Source organism: Sorex fumeus, unplaced genomic scaffold, assembly GCF_029834395.1.
Source record: "Sorex fumeus unplaced genomic scaffold, SorFum_2.1 ptg000026l, whole genome shotgun sequence".
NCBI lineage: Eukaryota > Metazoa > Chordata > Mammalia > Eulipotyphla > Soricidae > Sorex > Sorex fumeus.
Genome location: NW_026606083.1, coordinates 12,736,119 through 12,753,986, shown reverse-complemented (window position 1 = coordinate 12,753,986; position 17,868 = coordinate 12,736,119). Strand labels below are relative to the sequence as shown.

Below are 17,868 nucleotides of genomic sequence, written 5' to 3'. Positions count from 1 at the left end.
GCCGACCCGAGTTCGATTCCTCCGCCCCTCTCAGAGGGCCCGCACGGCAGAGCCTGGCAAGCTACCTGTGATGTATTCGATATGCCAGACACAGTAACAGCAAAGTCTCCAATGGAGACATTACTGGGCCTGCTCGAGCAAATCGATGAACTCAGGTTTATATATGTAAGTTTAGTTATGTTGTTATTATTATTATTATTATTATTATTATTTGCTTTTTGGTCACTCCTCGCAATGCACAGGGGTTATTTCTGGCTCTGCACTCAGGAATCACTCCTGGCATGGCTCAGGGAACTATATGGGATGCTGGGAATTGAACCCAGGTCGGCCACACACAAGGTAAATGCCTTACCCACTGTGCTATTGCTCCACCCCTATATGTAAGTTTAACTGTATGGTTCTATTAAGCTGGCACTGAAAAGTCTTAAACTTTTACCATTCTTTTCTCAAGAGCCATTATGAGCCAGTTCCAGTTCATCACTCAATAGATTCAATTATTGTCGGATGTCAAATGGAGTGGAGAAATTCAAATCTCAAAATGACTATCCTTGAGCTAATCTTAAATATTTTCCCCTGACTCTATTGTGTTAAATACAAGAACCAATTAAGCCAAAGGCTTTACATGGAAAGTTTTGTCTAAAATACTGTATGGTTCTAGGTCACAGGTTCTTAACCAACAGAATCTGGATTTCCAAGGACAGGGTGGCAATAATTAGACACATTTTTTACGATCATAACTGGAGGAGTGGTACCAACGAGCAGAGAGGCCAGGGATATTGCTAAATGCCCTATGATGCGCAGGACAGTCCCCCATGTAACCCGAAATCCTAATAGCACTGTGTCCAGCCTCTGTGCTGGGCTCCCAGTAAGAGAAAATGTGGTCAAGTTCTTTATAAGCCAGTACCCTTCTCTCTCTTAAAATATTTTCCTTGATCAGCTAACAAGAATTGTGTCTCCCACTCTACTTCTGCCTTAGCCCCTCAGCAATAGCAACAACATTTAAAAATCTTTGTGCTATTCCTTTGTATGATTCTGATAATCTGTTTTTATTTTAACCTTCTTATACCACATCTTTGAATCAGAGGACAAAGTTTCTTATCAGTAAAAGGATGCTTTGTTGGATGGTTGCACGAACAGTTCTGTGAATATCTGAACTGAAGACGGATGAACAGAGGGTGGGGAATAGATGAATAACGGAGGCATGGATAGACAATGAATGGGGATGAAAGTGAACGGGAAAAAAAGGAAGGAAATTTTACTTTAGAAAGAGAGAGCATGGGAGACAATTGGCTGGCTGCCAGTGTAATTTTTAATGCTTAATGTAAAATAAATCTAAATAAATATTTTTACTTTCAGCGGAAAAATGACCCCTATTCTCTTGCATCCCTGGTGTCCTTTGAAGTCAAGAAGATGCCTTATAAAGATCAACCAGCCAAACTCCCGGAAGGAAGCATAGCTGTGAGTATCTTTGAAAGGAAATACAAGCTCAGATTGTTTCATTGAAAGGCTCTTCAGGCAAGGATGTATCTCAGTGGTACAGCACATGTGTGAGGCCCTGGGTTTTAAACCCTGGTGCTGAAAAAAATCATAAATAATAATTTTTATTCACTGTTCAGCCTGTTCTAGATTTAAATGGTTACTTGATTTAAGAAAACTTTCCTTTGGAACCCAAAATGATAGTTCAGTGGGTAAGGCGTTTACCTTGCACATGTTCAACTGAGGTTTAACCCCTCAAATCCCTGAGCCTGCCAAGAGTGATCCCTGAGCAGAGAGCCAAAAATAAGCCCTGAGCATGGTGGGATATGATGCCCCCCCCAAGAAAAGAAAGAGAGGGAGGGAAGGAAAGAAGGGAGGGAGGGAGGGAGGATGGGGGAGAGAGAAAGAAAGAAAGAAAGAAAGAAAGAAAGAAAGAAAGAAAGAAAGAAAGAAAGAAAGAAAGAGAAAGGGAGGGAGGGAGGGAGGGAGGGAGGGAGGGAGGGAGGGAGGGAGAAAGGGGGAGAGGGGAAAGCGAGAGAAAGAAAGAGAGAAAGAGAAAGAAAGAAAGAAAGAAAGAAAGAAAGAAAGAAAGAAGGAAAGAAAGAACTTGCCTTTTTTTTAAAAAAAAAAAAAACTTTCCTTAGTTTAGTCTGGAAAAGTGTTAGTCTCATTTAATCCAATTTGTAAGCCTTCAATCTAAATGTACACTTCCCAAATAACAGGGCGTGAATAATAGCATTTTTCCTCACACTATTTTGCTAGAAATTCAGCAACAGACCTCCCTGTAGATTCAGGGAGTCCAAATCTGCCTTTCATCAGAATCCTCCAGGTATCCTCTGCCCAGTACGGTGTTGCGAAGCTCTGTCAGAAGGGCCTCCAAGTCCAGCCATGGCTACTGCCATTTCTTATCAGCCTGGGTCTTTCAATGAAATTTGATGCTTCACCTTTCTTGCCTAATCTAGTTTGAGTGCTTTAAAGGAATCCAGTCAGTGATTCTCAATCCTGAGGCTGCAGAGGGCTCATTCCTCAGGCCGCTGTACAGATACCCACAAGCTCAGACTGTGCCCCAAACAGCAGGCGTCGGTAGCTCTGAGGTGGGTCCCAAGCTGGGTTTGCTGCATTCTGTGAGGACTAGGCCGTGGAGCCCAGACTGAGAACCTCTAACAAGGCACAGAAGAAACTCCAGCCATTCTGAACAAATCTTCTTGAGGTTCTTCCTGACACCACCTCACCCTGGTCAGGAAACTTTCGGAAAGTGACTCTCCCTCTCAAGAGCAATGAGTCCTTCCTCATTCCCCTGAAAGAACTGTGAAGAAGATTGATAAGGAACAGTGTATCTACACCCTCACATTGTACACATTGTACCTGGAACGAGTTTCAGGTCCCAGTAAGTGCTAGAGAGCTTCCCCAGACATCTGGGCCTTCTCTGGCTATGTGAGGAAGGCTGGGAACGTCCAGGGGTTTGCTCAGCCAAACTCTTTCTGGAAACTTTGGTGGCATCTACAAGCCAGCCTCGCCACAGCTTTCTTCATTTAGCTCGCCTCCTTCAACTCTCACGAGATGTCTGCTATAGTCTAGATTTATGTTCAACCTAAAAAAGAGAGGCTTTGTGGGGGTTAACACTGAGCGTTCATCCAGAGACGTTCAAAGGCTCGTTGCTCGAGGGAAGATAAATCTGGGCCTTTGGTTTTCTCTGAGCATGTGTTCCATAACAGAAACACATGTTCCAGGCAGTCGCCTCCAGTGGGGCGCTCTCTGTCCTGGCCACAGGTGACAGCCTGCTGTTCTCCGCGTCTCTCAAAGGAGCCCCCAAAGAGATCCCACACATGCCTTCCCCAGCCCCACCGGCTTGTTACTGCATATTTGAAAGCCTTGTTATCTTGTGTAGATGATTTACCGCACCTTTCAGGAAAGTCTTATTGGAAAAACATTTCAAGATCCCTGGCTCACTAGAGGTCTTGCCCATTGAAAGCCAGTGATACCAGGAAATGATTTTTCTGGGACAGGGTTTGAAAGAACTGTGCTTAGTGTTGGTGCGCTATTTTCTTTGGGACTTCCTCAAAGCTTTTGCTGATGGGTTAGGGTGGAAGAATCAGTGAGGGTGGCTCATCAGAAGCCCTGATCTCTCATCAGCTGGAAGGAAAGCTCCCCGTTCTTTCTCCTTTAGTGAATCTCCAGCACATCTGCTTGTTTCCAAGGCCCTAGTCTGGGATGATGCATTTGTTTGTAGCCCCTTTTCAACTCATAGTTGCTCATAGTTGCATTTCTTGAAGCTCTATAAGCTTACTGTGTTGGGGAAGCTAGCCATTTCCGTGTGTGTGTGTGTGTGTGTGTGTGTGTGTGTGTGCACGCGCGCGCACTCGCACGCAACAAGCAAAGTCTTCCTGGGATACTAATCGCATGAGGGAAGACACCAAATCATTATTTCGACAATGCAGCAATGAAAATAAATTACTCGGTCAAAGGAACACTCTTTTGGCTCAACAATAAACTTTGGAATTTTGCGTCATATGACAAAAACATTCTACAATTTACATCTATAAGGGAGAATTATTATCTAGCATAACGACAAAAGGAGTTATCATAAAATAATTTAGGACAATCTTTACTTAAAAACTTATACATAGGGGCCAATGAGATAGTTCAAAGTGTTGAGTATGAATTGCATGTAGGAAATTCTGGTTCCATCCCCATCACCAAAGCATCACCTGAGAACAACTGGGAACAATGCCAGAGCACTGAGCCAAGAGCAGCCCCAGAGCACTGACCCAAACACACGCACATACAAAATTAATAACAAAATTAAAACTCACACATCAATGGTGAATCCGTTTAATTCCAAGAATTGTAATACTTCAAGACCCTAACATGGGTTTTTTTTAATTAAGTTGCAATTCAAACTTACACAGCATAGGGGCCATTTCAGTGTTGTTTAAAATGTGTGTTCAACTCATTTGTTTTCTGTTGTTGTTTTCTTCTACATGGCACTGCAGGTAGGGTGTTTTGGTACACTGACTTAAAACATTCTTGTGATCCCACTGAAGTGTATTTACACAAGATTCTGTGATACATAAATACAGATGTCAACATTAATTATAGTTGCAAATACAAGGGAGCTTTTCCCTTCTACCCTAGTATTTTGTCAAAATATACAACAACATATCATAAATGTCCCCGTGATAAAATGTAGACATATTAAAGATTTATTTATGGTCTTTCAACCATAGTAATGAGGAACAAGATTTATGGCCTGATGAAGGTAAGATTAAATGTTCCTACTTAGCATCACTTTAAAAGCATCTAAGCCACTTACAATTTATGAGCCCCACTTCCTAAAATTGCAGATAATTATCAATGAATTGGTAAAGTCAATTTCTTTAAAGAGCTCTGAGTTATTGACACATTAAAATGGATTGATTTGTTGGCATGCAGTTTCACTTCCCTCCTAAATTTTTACCACCACCATAACTCAACATACCCTTTCTTTTAAAAAGCACCAACTTAGAGAACAACTTTTAAATTCACCGTGAATGTTTATTAAAAGCCCTGTAACCACAAACCCATACTCTCAAAAGCAAAACTTTAGTCCTAAATAAACCCATCTTCTGCCTTGGGGTCACCTTCTTGGTGAAAGAATTTAATAAAATGAAACTTGGCCAGATAGCCATTATTATATTACACCTATGACATATATACTCAATTTTAGAGATGTGTTTTTTAAATGTCCAATATCTGATTAAAATATATGTCAACTATATGTTAGAATAATAAATCTTGGCACTTAGTTTAAATGAAATACATTTATTAAAATTAGTGCCATTGTCTTATCCAGTTTGGGGATGGGGCCACCATAAGCTTTAAATTTCACATGTGGTTTGCATCATCTTCCTATTGAAACTCCCTGATCTAGAGCCCGGAGTTGATGATAACACCAACTGAACTTCACAAAACATGGTGTTTAATCAATATTATTTGAAATGAATGAAAAATGCTCCCTATAAATCAGGATTTTGTCCTCAGAAACTCTAAGAAAATAAGGACCTGTTTTTCTCATTATTTATTATCCAGTGAATAAACCTAAGTCTCTTGGCCAAATGATCTGCAAGGCAAATATAAATACTGAGTAGTGCAACACTTGGGCTTTTTCCAATACTCTGTTTCTTGGCCAAGCTTCCCCCAAACCCTTCTGTAATTCCAATGCACAAGCACAAATTTAAATAGATGTGAAGGCATCCACGAAGCATGCCAGAGGCGCACATGCCCTATCCCACCTGCAGATGAAGTGGCCTGTTGCTGTGGCCAGGAGTCCCAGCTCACTGTCCTCAGAATGATGTCCTTCATGCCACATCTATGTCATGGGCAAAGGGATCCCATTCCCCTCCTTCCTGCACAGGGAACAAGAAAAAATGCCTGGGTTCTGTGGTGGGTTTTCTCTCTTTCACCATCCTTGCTGTAGTCACCTTTTGACTCGGAAAAATCCAGGATGCATGTAAGGTCACCCTTGGTGTGAAATAAGGTCGCTGTGGCTGTATCCACTTTCGACTAAGAGGACTGGGCAGCCTCCAAGCCCTATGGACATGCTCAAGACAAGACGTCTATGTAGGGCATGCAGAATGCAGGCTGGGAAGGGCAGCACCAAAATTGCCTCTTCCTCCTCCCCCAGGGTTCTCGTGATTGCTCTTTGGCCCTGCCACGCTGAAGGGTGGAGGGGGTGGGAGGGTAGCGGAGGTCAGAGCTATTCCCAGTGGTGCTCAAAAGACCATGTGGTGCCGGGGATTGATCTCCAGGCTCCCCTCTTCCCCATCTGCATGGCATGTGCTCCACTGCTTGAACCACACCCTTGACCCGCATTTGCCTTCTTGGAAAAACCCTTTCTGTGCTGTCCTCTTAATTACATACGATGACAGAGAGGAATGTGTCCTACCAGCACAAGCTTTGAGGCACTCGGAAAGCAGCGCGGAGGGATGGTGGCCAGGAACTGTGTTAGTGGGAGCAGGAGGACGGTAGCTTCCTCACAAGAACTTCAGAACTAGGGGCGTTGAGGAACAGCCGCGTTCAGACTTTTTTCAAGATGAGACTGAGAATCAACAGGGGCAACATGTAGAAAAAAAAACAGTCAATCTGGTGTGTGTCCTGTACACCTGACTCCTGACTCAAGAGACCCCATTCAGCATCTCCTGCTCCAATGATTGTTGGATCATTCATTTCCCATCAGTGCTGAAAAAAAAAAAACTTTAAATGGCACAATCCCCTCAAGTTCCTTGCATTTTGCTGTGACTGACAAAATTTCTTTTATTTTCATTGCTGTAGGGCTGGAGCGATAGCACAGTGGTAGCGCGTTCGCCTTACAAGCGGCCAACATGGCCGACCCGAGTTCGATTCCTCCGCCCCTCTCGGAGAGTCCGGCAAGCTACCGAGAGTATTTGATATGCCAGACACAGTAACAACAAAGTCTCCAATGGAGACGTTACTGGGCCCGCTCGAGCAAATCGACGATCAACGGGAGGGCCTTTACCTTTACCTTTCATTGCTGAGTCACATGTCCTGGTATACTGTCCCCTGTCCTCTTTATTCAACCATATGCCAAGGGACACCTCAGTGGCTTCTGTGTTTTAGCTACTCTGTCACAAATACTGGGGTAACCTTAACTTTGGAGGTTCGTGTTTTCATATTCATCAGGTAGATACTCTGAAGCAGATTGCTGGGTTATTTTATAACTTTCATCTTTAACTTCTGGAGGAAGATCCATGTTGTTTCCCAGTTTACATTCCCATGATCCCATGATACGTGTCGAATCTAAACACACGTGGCTCTGGGCCTTGTCCAAAGTGCAAAGGAAAGAGCTTGGCCAGGTGTCTCCTTGGCTTTGTTAGATAATCATCAGCTTCTCTATTTGTAGGGCCTCCAGAGGCTCAGCCCCCGGGGGGAGAGGCAGGGATGGTAGAAGGCATTGGAGAGCCTGCGCCCCTGCTGGTCCTGCAGGTGTCCAGAGTGCATCCCTTGCAAGTGGAGAACAGAAAGATTCATTCTGCAGGAGCTGGAAGTCAGGGGTAGGATGAGGGCAGCACACTCACCTTGGGGAGCTAGAGTCCTCTGCAATTGGGCTACAGGCTTAAGCTCCCAGTCCCCCCTCCCCCACCATCCCACCCCACTCTGTCCTTCACTGATGGAACAGAGTCCCGGCCAAGGAGGCCACACTTGCTGATTACGTGGATGAATCATTGAAACTCCTTGGGACCCACTTTCCTCTGTGAAATTTAGGGTTGCATGATGAGGTGCCTGGCTTCCTACCTCCGACTGAACAGTTGCTCCCTTTCAGTGGGATTCCCTCATTTCTGTGGACAAACATGTCAAGACTTGGCCTGTCATAGATCCCCACTGGTACTTAAAGTCCTGGCCCAGTTGAAGGACCTTCCTATGCAACTCTTGGCTGATCAAACAAATTCCTATTCTGCTCTGTTTTGCTTTGTTTCCCTGTGCTGTTATAGACCAAACACCCACCAAGGTTCTGTGCCCATGCTGGGAAATCCAGTAATGTTCTAGTGTTTTTGATTCCATATTAAAGTTCTTTAAGCCCTCCCCCACCCCAGTGATGACTTGCATCAGAAAATTTGTTCTATTATAATTATCCCCTCCCCCATGTTATATTTGTAAATGCTGCTTTATATTACCAGCTTTCAAATCAGCATTCATTTGTTTTCTATTTCAGATTAAGACATCGGTTATTTGGGCAACCCCAAATGTTTCCTTCTCAATCCCATTATGGGTAATAATACTAGCAATACTTCTGGGATTACTGGTTCTGGCCATTTTGACCTTAGCATTATGGAAGGTAAGTTTATTTACTTTCTTTTTATCTTTGAACTGCGAGGCGGCTGAGGGAGTTTGAAAAGATAAATGTAGGAATTTAGAAAGACAGTGCTAAAGCTATAAGGCATGCTTTGGTGTGTGTGTGTGTGTGTGTGTGTGTGTGTGTGTGTGTGTGTGTGTAACAGTCTAAAAGACATAAAAGGAACATCATTACCTTGTTTGCTTTGGCAAACTTAATATGCTTGCGTCGTTGACATTCAAGAAGACTGGGGCTGCTTAATGTTGCTTTTATCTCCATTTCTGGTAAATAAACATATAGAGACTGAGACATGATTAATTAAGACCTATGATCTTCTTTCTTATTGCTTAGAGCAATAATGTTATAATGAACTTCTTGGTCTAGTTTAATTAACCAAGCTCTTTAGCATTTTACTGACTTGGTATAATCATCAATCCTTCAAGATAATTTTATAAGCCCTCACAGATGCAACTAATAAAGAGCAATTTCTATTTTTTTTAACCTTGGACTATCAATTAGTCCAAATAAATCATTCATGTTATAATATTTCTGAACTTATTCCTCTTTTTAAGATCTTGCCAATTCATTCAGTAGGAAGACTTAACTTATTCTTTCGTGTATTTTATCAAAGTTTGCTTTTTTACAAGTCTACAACAGCCATTAATTTCTGGCCCCCAAACCAGCACAACTGCCAAGTTTCCTGGAGTTTTTGATTGCAAAATAGAAGCAATGTCACACTGACATAACTAAAAGAGTAATGAACCGATTGCATGTTAGTTAACTACTATTGCTGTAGTTTTCCAAAATCACTTTTAATTAAAAGCATGTGGTATGCTTAATAAATGGAGAAAACCTGGCCTGGTGGGTTAAATGATGTCTTGAAGACCATTATCGGCTGTTTTGTGCTATTCTGAGCCTACATAATCTACTATGAAATAGCAAAAATAGACTTTTTTGATACTTAGAAATAGAACTAGACTTTTACATTACCACGAGTATAGTACCTCTATTTCTGTGATATGATGATAGGCTCCAGATGAAGAATAGTGCTCTACCCATTCCACCACTCTCCGAGAAATCATCGTAATTAGAAAGTCCCAACTGCTGGGTTGGCCTTCCAATACAAGAACCCATCAGTGAGAACTAAGATTCCACATTTTTTGCAGTGTTTATTTTTATTTTTTCTGAATCTGGAGCGATAGCACACCGGTAGGGCATTTGCTTTGCACACAGCCGGCCTCTCTGAGCCAGGTTCGATTGCTCCGCCCCTCTTGGAGAGCCTGGCAAGCTACCGAGAGTATCTCGCCCACACGGCAAAGCCTGGCAAGCTCCCCGTGGCATATTCGGTATGCCAAATACAGTAAAAACAAGTCTCATAATGGAGACGTTACTGGGCCCGCTCGAGCAAATCGATGAACAATAGGACAATGACAGTGATTTTTTATTTTTATTTTTTTTAATTTTTTTCACAAAGCTGTTTATGATTGGATTTCAGTCAAACAGTATTCCAACACCCATCCCTCTACCAGTGTACATTTCCCAGCACCAGTGTCCCCAGGTTCTCCCCCATCACCACCTCACACCCTGCCTGCCTTGTATGGCAGGTGCTTTTCTTCTCTCTCCTTTTGTTCACTGTGGTTTGCAATACTGATACTGAAAGGTTATCCAGAATATCCCTTACCTACCTTTAACCCTCATCTCTTGTCCAGCATGATCATTCCCAGCGATATTGTCATAGCAGTCTTTTCTCTTTCTTATCTACCCAGAGTCCCACACACACTTGTGGTTAGTTCCAACCATTGACCAGTCTTCCTAATTCCTATTTTCCATGGCCATGGATATGATTCTTCCAACACACACACACACACACACACAATAAATGATATTCCACATTTTAAGGAAAAGACATCTGCTCCTACTCCAAATAATTGAGGAGAATGAAGGTCCTAAGAGCCACTCTTTCCTAAATTGTTGATAGAGCTTCAGAAAATCTACAAAGTGTCATGGACAAAACATTCTAATGTACTATGAACTCCACCCAATGCTGAGAGATGGGTGAGCGGGTGGACCCCACCCCTCTCCACACACCTTGCTGTGCTCTGTCCTGGGGCGGGGGGGTGACTGGACATCTCAGCAGTCTCCCTTGCCCAGGGAAAGTCAGCAGCTAACACAGCTGCTACTCTGGAAAACACACTGCGAAGCAGAGAGATACCTGGGGCTGTGTGTGACTCCCATGTGGTCTGTGTGACACAGGCAGCCTCCCCCGCCAGGATATGGCTGGGGGAAGCACCCGACACTGTCCTGCACTGTAAGTTTCTCTTTGCCAAATGAGGTCACCTCCTCATTTGGAGGACCTGATTGTGCAGATTCTATCCACAGAACTCTGGGTCCCTCAGAAAAACACAGAGTGGCCATGAACTTAGGGTGATGTGTTTTGCAAATGCCAAGGGCCCTGATTCTCATGCCTTTGCTTCCCTCTCTTTTGTTGCAGTGCGGATTCTTTGACAGGTCAAGACCCCCACAAGAGGATGTAACTGACAGGGAACAGCTGACAAATGAGAAAACCCCAGATGCCTGACAGGCAACATCTGCAACCAAAAAGAACTCAAGCTCGAGTCCAGTTCAAAGAAAAGAAGGAATGGATGGACGGATGGATGGATAGACAGACAGATGTGTGCAGCACAGGGGGTGCCCATACCCGCATACTGCTGGTGAGCTGGGGACCATAGGGCCCTGGAGACTCTCAGCACTTCCAGGAGCTGATCTTGAGATGCTGGCACTTCCCCCAGCAGGGAAGGTGGTATCCTGGGCACCGGTGACTGACTCTGCAATCGTGGCTGACTCCTTTTGCTTTTAGCAGCCTGTTTTGGCAGACATTCTGGGCATGGGAACCGAGCTTGCTTTCCAGGTAAACCCAACTCGCCAAGATGAAATGGCTGAGTGACATAAGACTTCTGAAGGTGAACTAGGACGGAAGTTTCCAATACTACTGTATCCCGTGGAATTCTCTCACACCTCCCGATGGAAAACAAGCATTGTGGATGACCCTCCGGCTCAGGGAGATAAGCCTATGTTGTTAGTACTGTGAAAGTACTTTTCAAACGACAATGAGAATCTTGTAAGCCAGGAGACCTATTTATTTATTTCCCATTTCTCTAGGCTGACCGAAGCCATCTAGGATCTGAATTCGATGTGGCTAACTAGTTCTCAAACCCGCTCACTAAGTGTCCTTCTAAGACAAGCATTATGGCCAGGTAAATAAACAGAGCTACTTGGGGATATTAGACACCCTAAAAGGAAAAGCAAAACGGTATTGGGAGACAGTTTCACTTCACATCTTGCCACCTTCTGGTGAAATTACGTTTATTCACACTGTCCAGAGGCTCACAACTGCTTGATTTAGCTTTGCACACTTTGCACTAATATTTCCTCTTATCAAAAACATCATCTTTGGGCTCACGAGGTAACTCGGGGGGCTGAGCACAGACTTGGCATACAGGAGGCCCAGGTTGGACCCCGACATGGAGCTAGAGAGTTGCATCCACACCCTACCAGGTGTAGCTCTAAATGCCAAACAAGGTGAAACAATTTGCCATTGACTAATCCATAAATATCAAGGTGTTCCTGATCCCTCGAAGTGCTTCAAAGTAATGGTAACATATCTAGAGTACATGCAAAACACCAGTACAATGAATGAGTGCACGGACAATTTTTAATATCTACAAGAAGAAACTCCAGTATGTAGCTGGGGAATAAATGCTATACCTCAATCTGATATATACAGACAACACTTGTTAACAATAAACCGGAAGGAAATAAAAAGTTAAGCAGATGTGAGATAAACCCAGGAAATGGCTTCCTAATGAATTTATTTAGAATTACCTGTTCTAGCTTTACTACTCATTTTGATTGTTAATTCTGATAGTCCAATAATTTTGGGAAATAATCTTTACTTAAGCTACTCTCCTATCATCTTGAATTTAATCACCACAAAAACTTGATGCTTACAACATTTGTAAATAATCCATAGTCATGTATAATGATGCCATTTTTGAAGTAAAACTGACCAAAGTCATATATAGTCTGCACAATTTTGTATTCTTCTTATAATGATGAAAAATTACTCTGATGAAATGCTGAAAAAATTTTATACGTATGTGCAATATTTTATAGACCTATGTATCTAAGGCATGTTTACACTGGCTTTCATTATTTTTAAAATAATATCCTGAATCTTAAGTATCATCAATCAGAACTTTACAAGGTATTCGGAACATCTGCATCCTGATGTTAATAATGACCCTTGATTTGAAGTAAGAGCTGCACACACAGACTCTATGTATGCCTGCCTTAAACCAGAGACCAGGTGGTTGGCTCTGGTGGAAAACTCCTTGAGAAGTAGATGCTGGGACATGTCAGGTCAGACAGGTGTAGACAGATCACACTGCCCTAGCTGGGGAATTAACCCCTCTTGAGCATCAGTGAGGCTGCTGGGAACCAAGTCCGACTCCCAGAAGACATTCCTATCTGAGGGTGAGAACTGCACATACCTCACAGAGTCTGAGGGGCCCACACCAGCCTGTGGGGGTGCTAGGTACTAGATCCTCAGCAGGATTGGATTCACAGGGAAGAGACCAGAGGTATATAACATGTTTAGAGGGAGGTCCTGCAAGAGCCCCTAAATAATGTCCTAATCTGTCACCATCCCTGACCTTTGACCCATAACGATTAGTTGCTCTGGATTTTTTATTTTTAATCAATCCAGACATAACAGATCCCTGAAAAAAAAAACTCACTCATGGGCTTTTTTAGCAAACACTCATTGCAGGGTCCTGAGAGCAGGGAAAATACAAAGCACAGTGGGAGGAAGAGACACCCAAATCCCCAAGTCCAATCAGAGTGTGGGAGCTTCTGAAACAAGCAACACCTTCCTCCTGGCTCCGGCCACAAGGGGCTCTGTGCTCAGGGGCTGGTGCCATTCCCACAGGCCTTCACAGAGGTTACCTCACTGTCACTCAGATGTGGAGCCCCAGGGAGGAAGGGAAACTGAGGTCAAGTGAACCCGTCCATCAGCAGCCTGTCTGTCAGCAACCCCTATGGCAGCCTCCTGAGAATGTTGTAGCAACATACCAGCCCTGCCTGGTCTCACAACATTGCAGATGCTGCCTCACTTCATTACGTGCCTTTTAAAGCCTGTCTGTATTTGAGGAAGTCCTTCAGCAAGTCTGAAGCTGGTTCCCCAGATGTGGACAAACAACTTTTATAAACGTGGAGATTTTTATACAGTGCAACCTGTCTGAGTGGCCTTCCCCCATACTCCACTCTTGGAATACACTCTTTTCTTTTTCCTATTTTATTTAAATACCTGTGTAGAAAATGTGTGGAGATACCCATGTACCCATTTACCATGTCACTAATAAACATAAAAGTTAAGACAGAATGTGAGGCCCTGTTGTTTGTTCCGGAAGCCGTGGAATGTGTCTCCATGTGGAATAATCAAAGGTTCCTGTCTTCATACCGTTTCCCCGTTCCAGTGGGAATGGTAAAAATCCAAAGGAGCAAAACCTCCATGCTGCTCCAGGGTGATGGAAGCATCCTAAACTTCCTGGGTGGGCATGCTGGCACCACCCATGCGGAGTCAAGAGCAATAAATTGTATGCTTTAAATGGGTAAGTTTTAGAAGGTCAGTGAAATCTCAATATTTTTTAAAGTTCATCATTCCTAAAACATCCATCATCTTGATAGGACCAGTTGCTTTTCTTTCCACCATATTTTATGAAAGTTTCACTCAGAGGTAAGTCTTCGCTCTTTTACGAAGTTTTCCCTCATGCCTTAGGCTTAATTTGAAAACTCCCTTTCCTCATCAAGGGCATTCGGTGAATTACTGGGCTTTCCCATCTGTTCTCAGGACATTCTTCCATCGGGAAGGGCCCTCAATGAGAACCAAGCACATCCTCCCCCACTTTGGTCTCCCACACATCGTACCAACATCTGATAGATAATGTCGGTGCTCAACAAATATTCATAGGATGAATAGAAATGAGTGAATGACCATTTCTACACTGACAGGAATAATCATGAGAATAGGGACAGGACAGCTGGGATGAGCTTCCCTGACAAAGTCCCAGGGTACAACCACATTTACCTAATTTTAGTTACACGGCACATCATTATTATAGGTACCAATATTCTGTTCAACAAATGAACTATGAATGCTGGGTCATCCTCCACTTCTTGCTGAATAGTTGTTCACCAATCAATCACAAATTGAGAACACCAAACTGAGTATTTTTCCCAGGAAGTAACATTTTAGGGAAACGTTGGCAATGTTGCCGTTGCCAACATTGTCATCGGCAGCAGTGTTAGCCAATGTAGCAGAAACCAGGAAAAGTATTCTCAACACCCGCCTGTCCTTCGCCAACTATAAGACCAAGATGACTGCCCTCCGAAGTCCTGATGAATCTATCACATCTTCCAGAAGGACAATGGAAAAGGTTATCCAGAACTTCTACTTGGATCTCTTCGATGGCCACATCCACCTGCCCACATACCAAATTCCGCAGGATGGATATGTCGTTCCCAGCATTCTCCCTTCCAAAATCTGACACACCATTTCATCAGTAAAGAAATGTACAGCACCCGGTCCAGACAAGATCAGATTTGAACACCTGAAGAATCTGTCACCAGTACTCGTCAATACACTGGTTCAGCTCTTCACACACTACCTGTCTGAATGCAAGATTCTGTCCCAGTGGAAAACCAGCAGGATCGTTCTGTTGTACAAGAAGGGAGACATCCACAACATTGGAGAATAATCGCCTAATCTGCCTATTGCCCGTCATCTACAAGTTATTCACTCGAGTCATCCTGAATAGGATCAGCAGAACACTAGATAAAGGACAACCTTGCGAGCTAGCTGGGTTCCAAAAAGGATCCAGCACGATCAACCATATCCACATGGTGACCAAGCTCATTGAGGTTTCTCGTGAGAGTTCAAGATGCCACTCTGTCTAACGTTCATTAATTTAAAGAAGGTCTTTGATTCTGTTGAGACTGAAGTGGTCATCGAAGCCCTAACCAAACAGGGCATTCATACTCAGTACATCAGGATCCTCCATGAGCTGTATTACGGATTCACCACTAGGATCTCACCATTCTACAAGGAAGTGATCATCAGTGTAAAGAGAGGGGTTTGACAGGGTGATACCATTTCACTGAAACTCCTCAGTGCCACCCTCGAGAACATCATGTGACAACTGGAATGAGAAGAAATGGGAGTGAAGATAGATAGTCGGCAGCTATACCACCTCTACTTTGCTGATGACATCATTCTAATAACACCAAACATTAGCCAAGCAGCATGAATACTGGCCAACTTTGACCATGAGTGTGGAAAGGTCGGGCTACAGCTGAATCTCACGAAGACAATGTTCATTAGAAACAAACTAGTCCCTGATGTTCCAATTTGCTCTCAATGGAACAAACATCTCCAAATGCAGCAGCTGTGTGTACCTAGGTTGAGAAGTCAACATGACGAACGACCTGGCACCTGAGCTGCACAGAAGGAAGAGAGCGGCGTGGAACACCTTCAAGGGCATCGAGGAAGTTGTTAAGAGGATGAAGAACCTCTGGCTCTGGGCACATCTTTTCAATTCCACCATTCTTCATGCATTAACATATACCGCAGAGACCTGGGCCCTACGAAAACAGGTCTCCCAAAGAGGAATCGAAAGAGCTATGCTTGGAATATCATGTTTCATGCAAGTCAGAGAAGGAATCTGGAGTTCCAACCTCCATCAACGATTGAGAATCATGCTGTCTCGTTTGCCAAGGCATCAAAAATCTGATGGGCCAAACACATAATGCGATTTGGAGATGACCGCTGGACTAGAGCTGTTACCAACTGGATTCCACAGGACTCCCACCTACGAGATGGTCAGACTTCTTTGTCAAGACCCTGAATGAATGTTTTGAAGCTCTTTGTGTTCCTGGAGCAAGCAGATGCCATTGGGTTACACTAGCACCTGACAGGGACGATGGAGACATTACTGGCACTCACGAGCAAATCGATGAGCAACGGGATGACAAGTGATACAAGTGATACTACTTTAAGATATTTTGGCCATTGTTTTCAAATATTACTTTCTTTTTCTTTTTAGTAATTCAGGACCATCATTTGGTACATTAAATTTCATTTTGATTTCTAAGACTTGTCATCCCATTCAGCAGCAATCAATTGATTGATCAAACCCTTTAAAATATTTAAATCCCCATCATTTCTCTGGCCAGCATTCATGAGTTGTATAGAAAGGAATCCAGTACCTGGGCCATTCTCTGTAGCCTAAAGCTAGCAATAGGATGAATTGAATCCTTCACTTTGTATACCAACACCCAGACATACCTAAAAGCTAATGGTGGTCCAAGTTATGGGTACTAGACAGGGAAAAATAAAAAATCAAAACCAAACTAAAGGCTCAGAAATATTGGTATTGGTGACCAAATCAGTATTCCAGTATCAACAGTGGTGTGAGGCCACCTCACAGCACCTAGAGGGCTCTGTTTTGGGTTATCCCCACTATTAGCACCTGCTCCAACAAAGGAGAATGAACTTGCACTCTAAAGAGCTTCACGGTTGGGTGTTTGTGATTGGTCTCTGGTTTACTTCTGGCCATTTGATAAGTAGATGGACCTTAACTGTGCAGAATCATGAGAACTCTGAGTTGAGATCTAGGTTGCAGAACAGGTAGAATAATAGAAGGCTCTCTCTCTCCTTGCAGAATTCTGGAATCAGGTCCACTTTCCCTGGGAGCTGCATACTTGCTCCGTCAAAGATGCAGCCCACCCAGGCCTGCCCTGTGAGATGGCATCCTTAAGTCTTTGGGGAGCACCGAAATAGGAAAACTTGGGGTTAACAGCCACAAGTGCTCAGACAGAGACTCACTAAAACCTCTTGTTCTTTTCCCCCAATATTTGCACCTGGGAATTCAAACAACATGAAAAGATGGGTTCCTTTAGCAGGAGACATTGAAAGTGTTGAAACTTTAGACTCATTTGGGAGGTGAATAAAACCAGTAACCCCCTCCCCTCCCATCCCTATCCCCAGGGACGTTAAAGCCAACGGTTGGTTCTGAGTAGCCAGTGCACATAAGACACAGACATGCTCCTATGATAACAACCCTATGACTCGCATGAACACCCACAAAATTCCATGTGCCTGGCACACAGCCTTTGGTGGTTGTTGATGAGGAGGCTCTGTTATTTATGATTGTTGGCCCAAACCCAGGTGGAAATGCTCCTAACACAAACCCTATTCAATTCTGACTCTGACCTAATCAACTGTGACCTAATGAGCTCATTGTTGGCACCATGATTGGGCATGGTAGGAATGTCCTTAATGTTCTGAGCTTGTGGTATGGGAACCCCAGGCCTAGATCATCCAGCCTGGGGTTTGCCCCTGCCAGACCACTTGAGGGAGGGTTTCAAAGAAATAATTTTGTATGGGCCAGAGAGACAGTATAGCATGTAGAACGCTTGCCCTCCACACAACTTGTCTGCCAACCTAG

General features: G+C 43.6%; 1 protein-coding gene across 1 annotated transcript in view; it reads left to right on the top strand.

Moving 5' to 3' along the window:
• ITGA8 (integrin subunit alpha 8) overlaps window positions 1-10,915 on the top strand; it is a 144,686-nt gene extending 133,771 nt beyond the window's left edge. Inside the window, exons 28-30 of the mRNA XM_056114641.1 lie at window positions 1,357-1,458; window positions 8,186-8,308; window positions 10,797-10,915. Of these exons, the coding sequence (XP_055970616.1) occupies window positions 1,357-1,458; window positions 8,186-8,308; window positions 10,797-10,883 (312 nt within the window). The 3' untranslated portion in view covers window positions 10,884-10,915. The remainder of the gene's footprint in view (window positions 1-1,356; window positions 1,459-8,185; window positions 8,309-10,796) is intronic.
• Window positions 10,916-17,868: the final 6,953 nt, after the last annotated feature.